We start from the raw sequence: 14,275 nt of genomic DNA, 5'->3' as shown, positions 1-14,275 counted from the left end.
ATGTCTCCCCGTCCCAGATCAACTGCTTGCTGACAACTGTACCCCAGGGGCAAAACTTCCTAAAAACTGATGTAAAAAGGGGAAAATTGTACATAGGAAAAGATCCTACATCAACTATCTTTCTATCAAATTAATCTGAAATGCTTTGTGATCATGGTGAAGGAAAGGAAGCAGCTTAGAAACGGCAAGAACACTTCCAAACTACTAGTTACGACTATTGCCTGGCCTAGCTAACACACCTCACCAAACGGTTCACTTCTTACGTGGAAATGAGGCTGCTCTTATAACTGCAATGTTCTGTTGATGTGTGTGGTAAGATATGGAATAAGACTATCTTTATATTCCTAAATGTGTATGACACACGCCCACAGACTGATGACAGACACAGGAAGGAGGAGAGTATGAAGAAACGTGGAATAAAAGTCCTCAAAATAAGCCATTGTGTGGATTATTCAAAATTACTGAAGTTATCAACTCACATAATTTTCTTATTAAAGAATGTCAAGTTTGAGCAACTAACCCAAAAATGTCAATAACCACAATTGACCTTTCATGGGAAACTGGGTGCTTTTTAATAAGTGTGGTGAAGAGAGTTCAATCACAGCATAACAGAACTTGTTGAAGTGCATTAATGCAGTTTGTAGTTAGTATATCATATAGCAGTATTATTCAATTAGGGAAGATTACAGTTGAAAACCATTACATTTTAATTCCCCAGGAGGAAACTGAGAAGGAACTGTAAAATCATCACTGGAAGAACATGAAAACAGTCAAGCACAATGCACCTACAGAAAGATAATTATCTCCAAATACAGGAAGTACGTCAGGTAAACTACCCACCTCTTCAAGCCTATGCTTAGCATACGTGCAAAAATAAAGTACAATACAAATACTGCAATTATTACTATATCATTTTCCTTTGCCCTTCGTAAGAAACACCTGACAGCTACATGCTGAGCCATGCTAACAAAACCAAACCTTTCACTTTCTTTAATAGTAAAATTATCATTACTGAATCATTGTCATAAAAAAACAGCATTCAAGTACATTACCACTTATTTTAAATAAACACCAATTTTGAAACAATCAACTTTGAAAAGCTGCATAAGCTTTTTAAAAAAATCCCTGATTACATTTCTATTTATTCACTGTGGTAGGCTGAAACATTGTATTTTTAGAGACTGACTACCACTTAATTTCTTAAAAAAAAAAAAGAAAAAGACCAAAAAACAAAACAAAAAAAAACCCTGCCTAACGTAGAACAGTAGTGAAGCAAGAAAATTGTGTGCTTGTCGCTGATCTTCACTGTACATAAGAACTGTGATAAAATATGGTACTTGTGCCACATTAGTACATGAGAAAACACAATTAACTCATAGCACAGAGCACATGGTTTACCAACACTCCATTGAACTCAAGGGCTGCACTTTCACCTCAATTCTGCATTCAGGCCACCAGAGCATTTCCACCCAAGTCCTTGGGAGGCTTTGGACATGATCAATAGCATGTATTTTTCATCCCATAGTTAACAGTGTGTGTAATTAACATTGACTATGCGACTACTGGTTTGATGCCAGCTCCTGAATTTTAAGTTTATCTCAGTATATACTAGAAAGGAATCTATATGCCATAGTGTCTCACAATTTCCATGCTACTACAGTCTCTCCATCAAAAGAGGCTCAGAGGCAAAAAAAGGCTCAGAGGCAAAACAAAAAAAAATCAAAAAACAAAAAAACACAAAAACCTTATCTGAGGGCTTTTTAAATCACCTTAAGTTGGTCAGGTCTGTTTATCCAATTACCCACAGCACTGTAAACTTTCAGCATTACATTTGAATAGTGGTATGCACATGACCTAAAAAGACATCAACATCTGACTTTTTGTAACCTTCTAAAAGAAGTCACACTTAATACAGTAATTGGAAAAAAATCTTATCCTATAAAGATAAAAAAACACTACATCGAATGTGTATTTTGCTCAACAGCTTACTTATGTTTATAGGTGAACTACTTATTACAAAAGTGACACCAGAAAAGAACCTGTAATCTGAATACAAGTGACAAGAGCAGAATGTCTGTAGCCCTTGCCAATACACCAAAAGTAATCCTGTGCTTACTGACAAGGAATTCTACACACGTCAGCCTTGTGGCTTACGGATCAGCAGTTGGAGCTGTCTGTGTCTCTTTTTTCAATACTGTCTTCTTTGTCATCTGGTTTAATGTTGCCTTCATCATCCTCGTGTTGAGTTGGATCTTTTTCAGCAACCTGGTCTTTGGTTTGGGATTCATGTGTTGAAACAGGATCTAAAACTACAACTGGTTCAGCGTGCGTTTCACTGCCATCGTACCGTCTCCTCCATCCAGTGTTACTGGGAGGCCTAGGGAACGAACAGTCAAACAATAAGAAGAAACAGAGAGAGAAAATAGTTGTCCTTCACATTCCTGGATTCAGATGATCAAACAACCCAGAATGTTCTAAGTCTAATCCACATGCACAAAATGGTCTACAAGATGCCAGCCATTAAGAGAAAAAAAAAAAAAAAGAGCTATTAGATTACATATTAGGAGCAGAAGACCAGAAGAAAGAAGGCGGCAAAAGTCTGAGCAATTAACTACAGAAATGTTAAAGAGCCAAATGCACCTACCTGCTTAATTACATGCTCGACTCAGGAAGTGCTAAGCTTATGAACACGTGCACACCGCCCTACACCTGTGCCCAGACTCCTGACCTGCTTTCACTTAGCTGGAAGGAGCCAGCTACCAGCTACCCCTCTCTCTCGTGTCCCTGGGTATATCTGGTTGTAGATTAGTTCTGAGGAGACTGCAGGGATGAGGGAGGTAAATCACCACCATGGCTGATGGAAAGCTGACAGACGTGTCGGCTGCTGCCACTATTGACGAGGAATCTGGTCAGACCTGGGGAAGGGTGAGGGGGGAAGGGCAGATGGGAGAACCCAGAGAAGAAGCTAAAATGCTAAGCCACCAGAAACTTTTTCTAAAAAGGAGAATCATGTTTCTTGAGAAATTTCTTATTGAATTTCAGATACAATTTCTTTCTTCTTCAGATGTTTCCCTCTCTTCTCTTCCGATGCAAGAAGCTACTGCTTCTCAAGCTGAGCGGGTGACAATTTCCTTGTGGAAAGAGATGTCCTGAAACACTCTTCTCTTGCCATGTGTCAGGAAATTTGGCAATCGACACCCCATTCTCTCAAGTCACGGTCAGAAGCCACCATCTGAAGGTACTGGGCTGCTGGCCTGGTGCCTGAAGGTTGAGGGATGCACATGGCAGGAGCTGTTCAGACTTATCTGGTCTTCTTGGCAAACGCTAAGATGTTAACCATGAAGCAGTACACCCTGTCCCACCTCTGGCTGTCAGGACATCTACTGGTGAACTGCTGGAAGGCTGTGCCCACTGCTCTACCAGCCCCTCACCAAGAGTTGATTTCCACAACTCTCTGAGTCCCAGAGCAGGTCACATCTGCTGGGGAGGCATTCTCTTACCACTCAATACTTCTCCCTGGTTGGACTGACCACACTCATAAATATTGTGCAATCAGCTGTGTAATGTTTATCTCTCCAAATAAAATGTAAGCAGTTTACATGAAACAGAGACTATTCAGCTTTGTTCACAGTTACATCCTAGCTAGCACCTTGTGCAGACTCATTTGTGGACTAAACAAATGAGCAGATACAAATTAACTACGAGAAAGGCTCAGAATGCATGGGCAGAAGTGAAGGCTTTAGATGTGAGGAGGCGTGGAGGTCTCTGTTACACGGCAAAAACAACGAACAAATGATCAACTATTGAGAGAAAGTGGCCTCCGTGGTCCAGCAACAGGTACAAAAACCCTTAACCCCAATGACCAGTTTTGTCACTTTCTGACCAATACTATGAGATTTATTGAAACAGTTGAAAAGCACTTCATCTGGTTATCCGCTTATACTAACTGTGGCGTGCTCATCATCATTAAGTGACTAACACAGAATTCTACCTTCTTTGGAGGAGCTAAAAGCAAAGACATGCCCAGGAGCCTGAGAGGAAAGCTATGCTGTAGTGAGGACAGATTCCTTCATTTCTGCCTTGATTTGGTAACGTCCTTGTCATTAGAAAACATCAAGACACTCTTCATATACCTTGGCCGAGGACCCACCTGTCAGGATGTCTGTTACTAGACTCTGGAAATCAGAATGGGCTGTAGTTTTCCCACTGATACCTGGTTTGACTTTCTCTGACCCAAGCAACACCTGAAAGGCTGTATCTACTCGGGGACGGTCAGAGAGGCAGAACTACCATGCGTGTTATCAGGGATTTATTACAGAAATTAGACCCCGGGCTAATTCCTATTAGTGGAGGGAGCTGGTTAGGCAGTCCATGTAGGTCTGTGGCCTCTAAGTCTGACGCTGGGCCTGAAGTCAGCAGTTTTGGCAGCTGAAAAGGAAGATGGATGAAAAGTGGCAAGAGACCGAGGACAAACCAGCGCCGCAGCTGCCTCTCACAATCCCCAATCCTGATGCCGCAGACCACCTACAGTATACACTGGGGAGGCCACTCCACGTGGACCAGCCAGCTGCTGGCACATGCCAAATAGGTGACAACGTGCATGAACTGTTAACAGCACCTGCCCTACGGGGATCGTCACAGCGTTTTAAAAAAAAGAAAAAAGACAATAGGTCACTTCTATGTGCTAAATCCCACGCCAATTTCTCTTCTGGTCAACCTTAACGCAGTAATAGAAGCAAACGGGCAAGGGGGTTCTAAGAAAGGAAGTTCCAGCCTCGCTAGGTTGTTACAGTCGAAGCCACAGCCAAACCCGTGCATCAAATCACCAGTCTGGCTCCCATGTCTTAGGTTTGAGGCCACCGTTCTGTAAACCAGTGAATCCGCTCTAAGCAGGCAAACGAGCATTCATCTCATTCTAGGTGAACAAAGTCCATGGACCCATATTGACCTGGATCCCTTCTGTAGAACTAGCAGGGATGTTTTTATGCCCGCGTGTGTCTGCAGGTGAAACCGTGGTGAGCACATCCTACAAAAGCTTTCTTCATCGGCTGGAGGCTGAACACTTCCAAGAAGTGCTCTCAGGGCTGCCCAACAGCAACAGATGGGTGTTGATTGAACTGAAAACTCAGAAACCTTGCATTGTCAGGCTGAAATTGTCCTGGAATTGTCTCAGTGCAAAGAATTGTTCCTCTTTCTTGAAGTAAGCCTCTCAACTGCAGATTAATCTATTATTAAGTCACCTGTAGGCTACGATTTGAGAGCTCCTTTGTTGATTATCACTGAACCTGGCACAGTGGGCAATTTCTCTGAATCTACGCATTGAGTCAGAGTAACGGGTTTCTCAAGGTTAATGCCCACTGACTTGGAATCCGAATGGGTTCCAAAACTAAATGGGACTATGGCAAGCATTGAGTCCAACCTGTCCTTATTTACAGCAGAGGAAAATGACATTTGGGGAGGGGAAGAGCCTGGCCTAAAATCACACAGCTTATCAGCAGCAGGCCCAGAACAAGAACCAGCAATTCTTATCTCCATCTTCCTGCTTTTTTCACAGCACTGTGCTCTTTTACCAAAGGCATCTTCTCCTGAAACATAATGATGCTACAGGCTAATTGTGGCATGGTGTCTGATTTATTTCTTGCTGAATCCGTTTTCAGCTGCATCTTTCAGATATGTAAATATAAACGTCCAACCCTTCAAGGTATTCTTGTTTTCTTTTTTCCTTTGTGACTTGTAGCTCCTCCCAGTTTGAGATCATTAGGTCCATTCCTGTTTTCCTTGAGGAGCTGCCCAGGGACCCTTATGGAATTAGGCAACTTCCTCTGAGGTCTCATTCTAGCTCCATCCCCAACTTATGGGAAGAGCCAGAGAGCCCCAACAGTGATGGTGCCAAGGACCCAGGCTCTTGCTCTAAGCAGCTGTAGTGGCAGGTTCTAGAAGGTCAAATATGAAGCTTCTTCCCCAAGGTGAAAATCCCAGGCATTCAAATGCAACAACCCAGTAGGAACTGCAGTGGACTATTGTTCCGTTCACTTTTTCTACTTTAATTCTTCATCTAAGGGCAATGACCACCAATAAGGAACTAAAATTCAGTACTCGTGAAAAGTAGGGCAGACGTTTTCCTGTATGCTGCAAAATCTCCAAGTAAAACTTACATTTTATAGGTGAGATAAAGACCAAAATCATGGGATATTCAGGTTGGCTGGGATCAGTGATCCCTTTTCATAGGTCAGATGAAGACACTAAAGAATAGTGAGTTAGATGATTTGTCCAAGGGCACGTACTTGTCCACAGAAAATACAGGACTGAAACTGTGGCATCTTGATTTCCCATCCAGTATTCTTTTTCTTACCACAACATACGGGTAGTCATTTATGTCCATTCACATAGATATTATCATAGGTCATTTCAGATTGTTTTCTCAAGGGCTATTTCAAGACAAAAAGAAAAACCAGAAAGCTAAATGAAAGCTAGGAGACAATATACCAACCTATGCCACTCTATGAAGCCTGATGTCCAAGCACAACTTGGGTGCCCTTTCCGAAACCAGCTATGTTCCCCAACTGCAAGAGAGCAGACTGTGGGGCTCCGACAGGTGGGGCCACTTGCTGGTAAAAGGAAAGACTTGACTCCAAACCGTTCTGGGACCAGAAGAATCAGAACACTGCAAACAGTATTGTCAAAGCTGAACTTTAAAAAGAACTCAGTGATTTCTCAGACTGTGTTACAAGACATGAAAGCATAGCATTCTAATTTTTAAAAAGCACATCATTGTTTGCATTCAATGAAATACCTTTCAAAATCAACTTTCCACGTTCCAATTATATTCAACAACATTCTAGCTAACATTTCGGCTGCAATTCAAATTAACTAATGCCCCAAAAGAGCCCTAATAGACATGGTTCTGAGCTCAATTGAATACAATCAAAGCTTATGAAATGAAGGGGGAAATGCTTATTTCATGCAAATTCTGCATATCACTCAAGCTTAATTTTACTGATAATATAAAGGTGGGACATTTTGAATATTACAGTGAATGAAACTTTTAAGCCGCAAGAGTTATTTTATAAAATGCTACCTCTGAAAAGCTGATTGCCAAACAGTATAAAAATGGTTTGAGGCATAAATGCCAAGTTCATTTCTATTTCACTTCTGAGGTAACTATCTTTCAAATCGCAACAGCTGGACTATTTAACACAATCTGGTGAATCAAAGTATAGTTCTTCTCTGGTCTCACAGTGGGACGTCTGCATTAGTCTGTGGCAGCCATCCAACAAATGACGCACAGCCGGACGGTCTGAACTCTGTTTCATTTACAATAAAATGGATAAAGCTGCAATCATATTTACCACCTTCAAGGACAGAAAACGGAAAGATTTAAATTTGTCTTTATAAAGTAGTTTCCTGGGAAAACTCCAAAGAGGAAGTCAGTTTTATACTTTCCCTTGTGTAAAATAAGAAGGCTTTTTTCCCCCCAAGCCTTTTTATACAGTCACTACAGCAGTAATGGCATTACAGCAGACATAGTTTTTATTGTTTCTCTCAGACACCCTATTTTTCAGATTTTCATACACTTACCCAAAATTTCCCAAAGTACAGTTTCAAACATAAAATAACACTTTCTATATTATTACCAATGCTAATACTTTTCAATATAATAAAGGTAGAACAAAGCTCATTTCCTTTGGCTTTGTGTACTTTTTAAAACTCCATTTTAGCTCAAAGAATAGTTTGTCGATTTGGGAAAAAATAACATTGTTAAACAGCATCATACCGCCATGGTCGAAAATCTGCCATCGGCTTCTAGGCACTGATTTGCCCTCAAGATTAATGAGAATCCCTTTCTGACAGAGGTAACAATGGCTGGGCAGGGACCTCTGTGTCCACACTCAGCCATATTTCTTTGAATGGAGTAGCTGCAGCACAGGCATCGCAGTACAGGGATTGCCTCGCAGACCACGGGCATGCTACAAAGCCTCGCCCCAGCTCTTTTCTTCTTCCAGTGTAAGCTGAACTGTGGACATTTACAGGTTCCAAAATACACTGGCCCACGGAGGGCTCGGGAAAGTGAACCGTTCTCGCCAGCAAAATCAACACTGATAAAGCGTGAAGGAAGACTGATTTTATGAGGTTGGTGCAAAAGTAACTGCGGTTTATTAAAAGTAATTAACAGGTTTAAAAAAAAAAAAATTGCAAAAACCGCAATTACTTTTGCACCAACCTAATAGCTCAGGCAAAGATTCTGAAAGTACGCGATACTTTTTGGGGGCTACTTTTAAAGCTTTTCGTAATTGTGCACAACTTTAAGTCACTGTGGGAAAAATCTATTCACATCCCAATTATTAAAAGTGAATGTTAAAGAAATATTTTAAGAGATAAAAAGTCTTCCACAAAATTCACCACATTCGTATAACACTGGCTCCTCAAGAAAGCTGCCAAGCCCAAAATGCTCACCATTTTCACGCTAAGTTTTCCAAACAATATGTTTAAATTTGTAAAGGTTTTTCTTTAAATTTACTGTATTATATACTTTAAAATCTCTTTTAAGATGGGAAGTCACACAGAATTTAGTGTGCTATTTTTCATATAGTTATGACAAAGTATATTTCAAATGAAATGTGTTTATGAGATTTCAGAAGTTAGGTCAATTTATCCTTAAGTCTGAAATTGCATTTAAGGTTTAGTCGGCTACTTCTATTTGAGTGAATAAAAAAATCTCCCCTCGAGTCCACTACACACAAATAAAAGGAAACACAAGTACTGCAGAGACTACTGGGAGATGTTTTTATTAAAAAAGATTACAAAACACCAAAAGCAATTTGGTTCTGCAGAAGCGCTATACTTTAGGCTAAGTCTCTTAAAATCACAGGTCTTTGCCACTGGAGGCAAATGTTAGAAGGCAATTAATTCTTTGAGAGAATTGAGAATTACTCAGCAGTGTTTTAACAGTCATTTTGAGATTTACTCAACAGAATTTTAACAGTAGCTGTATGTAATACAGCCTCAACAATTAATCTGGAAGGAAGTTGCTGTCTGTCTGTACAGCAACTCAGAACACTTGTGAGACTAAACTGCCAGGCGCATCTTCCGGACAATCCACAGGATAACTCCTTGGGGGGTAGGAAAAAAGACTAAGTGAGGGGATCTCAACTTCCAGCACATCCAGTTGTTCTGTTAATTTTGTTGTTGAAACTTAATGGTCCATGTACAGGCACACAAGGAGAACCATTGTAGTCGTGCTTTGCCCAGCCTCGCTGTTTCCTGCAGTGTCAGTACACAATTCAGCAGCACTAAGATTACAGTGCAGAGCAGAACAAATCCTTTAATTGTATAAGAGCGTCCGATTAAGCAGTAACTTCCATGCCGTTCATTCTGCTAGCTAGTAGTCTCGACTCGGAAACAAATGTTTACTAAGTACAGGAAAGGTGCCCTTCATTCTCCGCTCCACACCACGCACACATGCACACACATGAGCACACACACATACACAAAAGGGGAGAGAGGAGAAGAGATGAGGAAATGGTGGAGGTGGAATAAGAGAAAGAAAACATACCCTTTCCACCAGGGGGACTAACGGAACTCCTCTAGTTTCCGTTTGAACAAAATGTTGACCCAAATCTCTCTTTAGGAATAGTTGCATGACCAACCAAATTAATTTCCAGCTGTGATCAATATTAGAGAGAATAATTTAAGCTAAGTTTCCCTAAAAGTTAAGAATCTCAATTTCTATTTGGTAACAAATTCAAAGGCTCAGATTCTCTAGCTCCAATCCAAAAGAGCCGTGCTTTTCAATTTCATTTTTCCATGTTAGTTTCATACTGGAAATAATGAAATAAAAATGAAGAGACAAGTTAGACGTCAAACAATGATAAAATCAATCTTACTTTTAATTGAAAACCTGAGAAGCAATTTGATTTTTTTTTCTGTCTCAGAAATGTTTGATCACACTAAGAGGTATCTAAAATTTTTTATCAACTAACCTTTGGTATTCAGTTAATGACTCAAACAAGATGAACTCTTACAAAAATAAATCTGGTGGGGCCAAAAGTCACATGTATACCACAGATCACAAAATTAAATGCAAATTAAAATTAAAAAAAAAATGCTTTCATTGCAAATGAGCATTTTTCTATTGAAACTGAAGTCCTGTAATTGCTACATGTGCTTTTGTTTTTCAAATTCTTCCAGGGCATAATGTGACCTATTTTGACCTCCCAAACAAAAAAGGCAAACTAGCAGCCTGTCTGGTGGTTAAAAGAGAAATTTAAAAGAGCTTGATAAAGCTTAGAGTTTTGGGGAGATGGGGAGTGAAGAGAAGCGTGATGAGTTAGAGAAGTGTTAACTGGAAGAGTCTCTGGTGATTGTGGCTAAAAAGCATCTTGGAGAAGGACCAAGAGATGAGGACACAGCTATGAAATCACTACGACTCACACCAATTACAATGGAACCTGAGTTCACTTTCAAATGCGCTCTCCCTCTTCTACAGTTTTATAAAAGAACTGTAACTAGATGAAATGAAAAATCATCTTTGAGGTTGACTGCCTGTTTACTTGTAACTCTCAGGAGGATATTCACCTTCCTGAAAGTAATTAATAGAAAAAGTGAGCATGGATGACGAAAGCCCAATAGGGACGAGTAGGGCTACTTCGAGATGAGACTGCTCAGAGACAAAAAAGCAAGATGACATGACCACAAGATTATCTTGGGTGTCTGCCTGACCGTGATGCGGAACTCTTTTGAGATCTGCTTACTTCTTTCTCTACATTGTAGGCCCAGTTGCCCTGCCTCTCTCTATAATAGAGATAGCCTAAAACATGATGACAAATGGGCACCTAAGCACAAACTTAAGGAGCTAGCCAGTAATTGACTAAAGATGGAGTTGTCTCCAAGAGGTACAGCACAGAGTGGATACAACAATCAAATATATTTTTGGCCATAGAATGTATGAAACGGCTGGATACACAGTGAGTCACCTTTACATTGTATTGTATTACCATTTAATAAAGAACCTTTCTAATCCAATGATTAGAGTCGGGTATTTTCTAGGTATCTGACTTCTGGGAATAAACTATTCAACACATTTGAAATGTCAACAAATAAAAAACGTGTAAATTGGGTGGCTGGATGGCTCACTTGGTTAGAGCACGAGCTCTGAACAACAGGGTCGCCGAGTCAATTCCTGCTTGGGCCAGTGAGCTGCACCCTCCACAACGAGACTGAAGACAACAAGCTGTCACTGAGCTTCTGGATGGGCTGCCGGATGGCTCAGTTGGTTGGAGCGCGAGCTCTCAACAACAAGGTTGCCAGTTCAATTCCCACATGGGATGGTGGGCTGCCCCTCCTGTAACTAAGATTGAAAATGGTGACTAGACTTGAAGCTGAGCTGCGCCCTTCACAACTAGATTGAAGGACAATGACTAAGAGCTGATGGGCCCTGGAGAAACACACTGTTCGCCAATATTCCCCAATAAAATTAAAAACAAACAAACAAACAAAAAAACCACGGTGTAAATGAAATTTATGCCAAAGACTAAAGCAGCTGAGGCTGGTATTCCGATACGGTAATTTCCAAAGGTTATTTGTGAAGCATGCCCATGTATTGGACATTTGACACGAAAAACACTAAAATAATTTCTTTCCAACTATTCTTAAATGTTCTTGCTAATTCAGGTCGTCTCTCCTTTTCAGAACTGTTTTACTGGCTAACGTTTTCTTCCCTTTGCAAGAGATGTTTTAATTGTTTGGGTTAGCCTTAAGAAGAGGAGGGAGAAAGAAAGCCATGACACTATGAGTATGTGGGGTCAGAGGAGCAGGATGTGAGTGTCACGAGGCTAATGGAGAAATTGTGGAATTATTCAGTAGAAGAAACCTTATGGTCACTTTCTTCCCTCCTATTCCTTGAGCTGTTAATACACTCAACGCAGTACGCTATATAGTTCAAAAGCATGGGCTTTGGAGACAGGACGAAAAAGGTTCAAATGAAATCTGACCCAACTATCAATTAGGAATAGAACTAGGGGCAAATTGTTTGCCTCACTGAGCCTCAGTCTTCTCTCATCTGTGAAATGGAGATATGTCCATTCTGTACATTAATGGACAGAATAATACATGAAAGCATCTGGCTTTAATAAATGGTAGTGAAATACAGTAAAAACAACAAAACATCATTGAAGCAAATTCCAAAGTCCTGAACCCCCAAAATGGAAACTGGTTCCATTAACTATAGCAGGCATCTCTAATCAACATATAAGTTCTGCCTACAGCAACACAACACAAGCACATTTTCTCTTAGATGAATAGTATGATAATATGGATCTATATTAATATACTTTGATGACAAGTAATAGAAGTTATTAACTTAAAAAAAGGAAAAACACAAGCAATGGAATATTGTGTTTATATAGGCTTTTACCGCCCCCTTCGCCCCCAAAATGTTCTCCCAACTTACTTCACAGATATCAATCAGGGACATCAGACTTCTGCGTTCTGTGGATAACAGAGCTAACACGTTTCAGGTGTCTCACACAGATCGAAAATGGAAGACAGCTTTACTCAGGTCTAGGCGTACCACGTTTTCTTACTTATTGTTCAAACCTATATTTGTTTCTGAAGTATTCATCTCCTAATTAATTGCCCATTAATCAATGTCCCAGAATGTGTAAATTTGTAACTAGTCACCCTGACTGGAGTGAAAGAAGGTTAGGCACTGACCACTCTGGGGTGACCATACTGCATGGTACTTTTCTGCACATGTGATTGGGAGGCATGTCAAGTGTCTGTGTCACATTAGAAAAAATATATTGCAACGATGGCAAATTTACGGCTGATGGCAGAGATCTGGTTCTGGAAATAACCCAATGTGCTTGCCACCCTGTCCATATATGGAAAGACAATGGTTTAGACAACTGAGTTTCCTTGTTACTCCCTCCAGTCTACAGACTTTCACTGGTGAAAATACAAATGATTCTTGGTTTTTCTGACCCTGTGTAACAGCCCGTTTTTCAGGGACTGTACCTGTCTGAAAGTAATAAAAGTTATATTTTTAATTCTATAATTTGGCATTTTCCCTATTTTATATTAACTAACCATCCCACCCATTGAGATTAGCTTGAATCAATGAGACTCACTATATTTTAACAGAGTCAAATTACTCAAAAGGAAAGAGCACAGAAGCAAAAATCAAGTTCATATTGTTCATTTGCTTGCCCAGCTCTTTATCCCTTATAGCATAAAAGGAGATTATGAGTATAATTCCTGTCTGAATATAACTAGCCAGAATTAATGAAATTCAAATTCACCGTTAGATTTAAGATATTATTACTAGATAGTTTATACTTATGAGAAATAATTAACAGGACAAATATTTCTAACGCTATTATTGAAACAGAAATAGAAACCATTAGGCTTCTCTAAGTCCTGATTATCTTTCTCTTTTTCTTAAACAAAAGAAAACAAAACACCATGCTTTGTTTAGGCTGGGATAAGAATGTTAATTTTAATTTATCCTAGTAATTAAGTATTAAAAGTGTCTCTTGGCTTCTTATAAGTCCCCAGGAAGTAAATCCATATACTGTATGTATCTCTAGCTCTAGAATTTACCAGACAGGAGTTACTCAATTATTTGGAATATGTACATATGTTGATTTTCAGAATTTCTTAAAAGAAAAAAAATTTCCAGGAATAGCCTGATGTTATTTAATTTTCTGCTTAAGTGAAGATCTTATGCAGAAAACATCTTTGCTTCTACTCTTACTTTAAAACCTTTCTTAGTAGGTAAGCACTCTGTCCTGTCCACCTGAGGCCAACCAAGTGAAAATGTCTGAACTTTCTGGGTATTCTGTTGTCTCCGATAACTTTATATGTGTAAGTACAAAGACACAGAAAATATGCAAGACTGAGCTAAATGTAAACAACTCCTGGGCACTTGAGACAATGGTTAAAAAACAGATATACCAACCAAACAACAAACAAAAATATTATTCAGCTTTTGACTATTGAATAATGGGGGCATGCTGGTTAACTGACTGTTCCATTTAATTGATATCCTGCTGTTGATACTAAAAATATACACATTCATTCATCTATTCAACAAGTATTTACTGAGAGTCTACCATAAGGCAGGAATTTTTCCAGGTGTTTGACATATACCTGGCAACAGAGCAGACAAAAAAAAAAAATTCCTACCCTTATGGAGCTTACATTCTAGCAGGGGAGGAGAGAAAATAAGCAGTAAATATTAGAAAATAACTGCTTTACAGAAAAATAGAGTAGGTTA

General features: G+C 39.7%; 1 protein-coding gene across 3 annotated transcripts in view; it reads right to left on the bottom strand.

Moving 5' to 3' along the window:
• Positions 1–548: 548 nt before the first annotated feature.
• The window catches only part of SHTN1 (shootin 1), a 102,016-nt gene continuing 88,289 nt past the window's right edge, over positions 549–14,275 (bottom strand). For all 3 annotated transcript variants that reach the window (XR_012498396.1, XM_019725250.2, XM_019725249.2), the window contains one exon: positions 549–2,377. Coding sequence is in view for 2 of the 3 variants with exons in the window: in XM_019725249.2 (XP_019580808.2) it covers positions 2,158–2,377 (220 nt within the window). In the remaining variant the exon portion in view is untranslated. The remainder of the gene's footprint in view (positions 2,378–14,275) is intronic.

The sequence above is a fragment of the Rhinolophus sinicus genome, linkage group LG07, assembly GCF_036562045.2.
Source record: "Rhinolophus sinicus isolate RSC01 linkage group LG07, ASM3656204v1, whole genome shotgun sequence".
Classification (NCBI taxonomy): Eukaryota; Metazoa; Chordata; class Mammalia; order Chiroptera; family Rhinolophidae; genus Rhinolophus; species Rhinolophus sinicus.
This window is presented reverse-complemented; position numbering and strand designations above follow the sequence as displayed.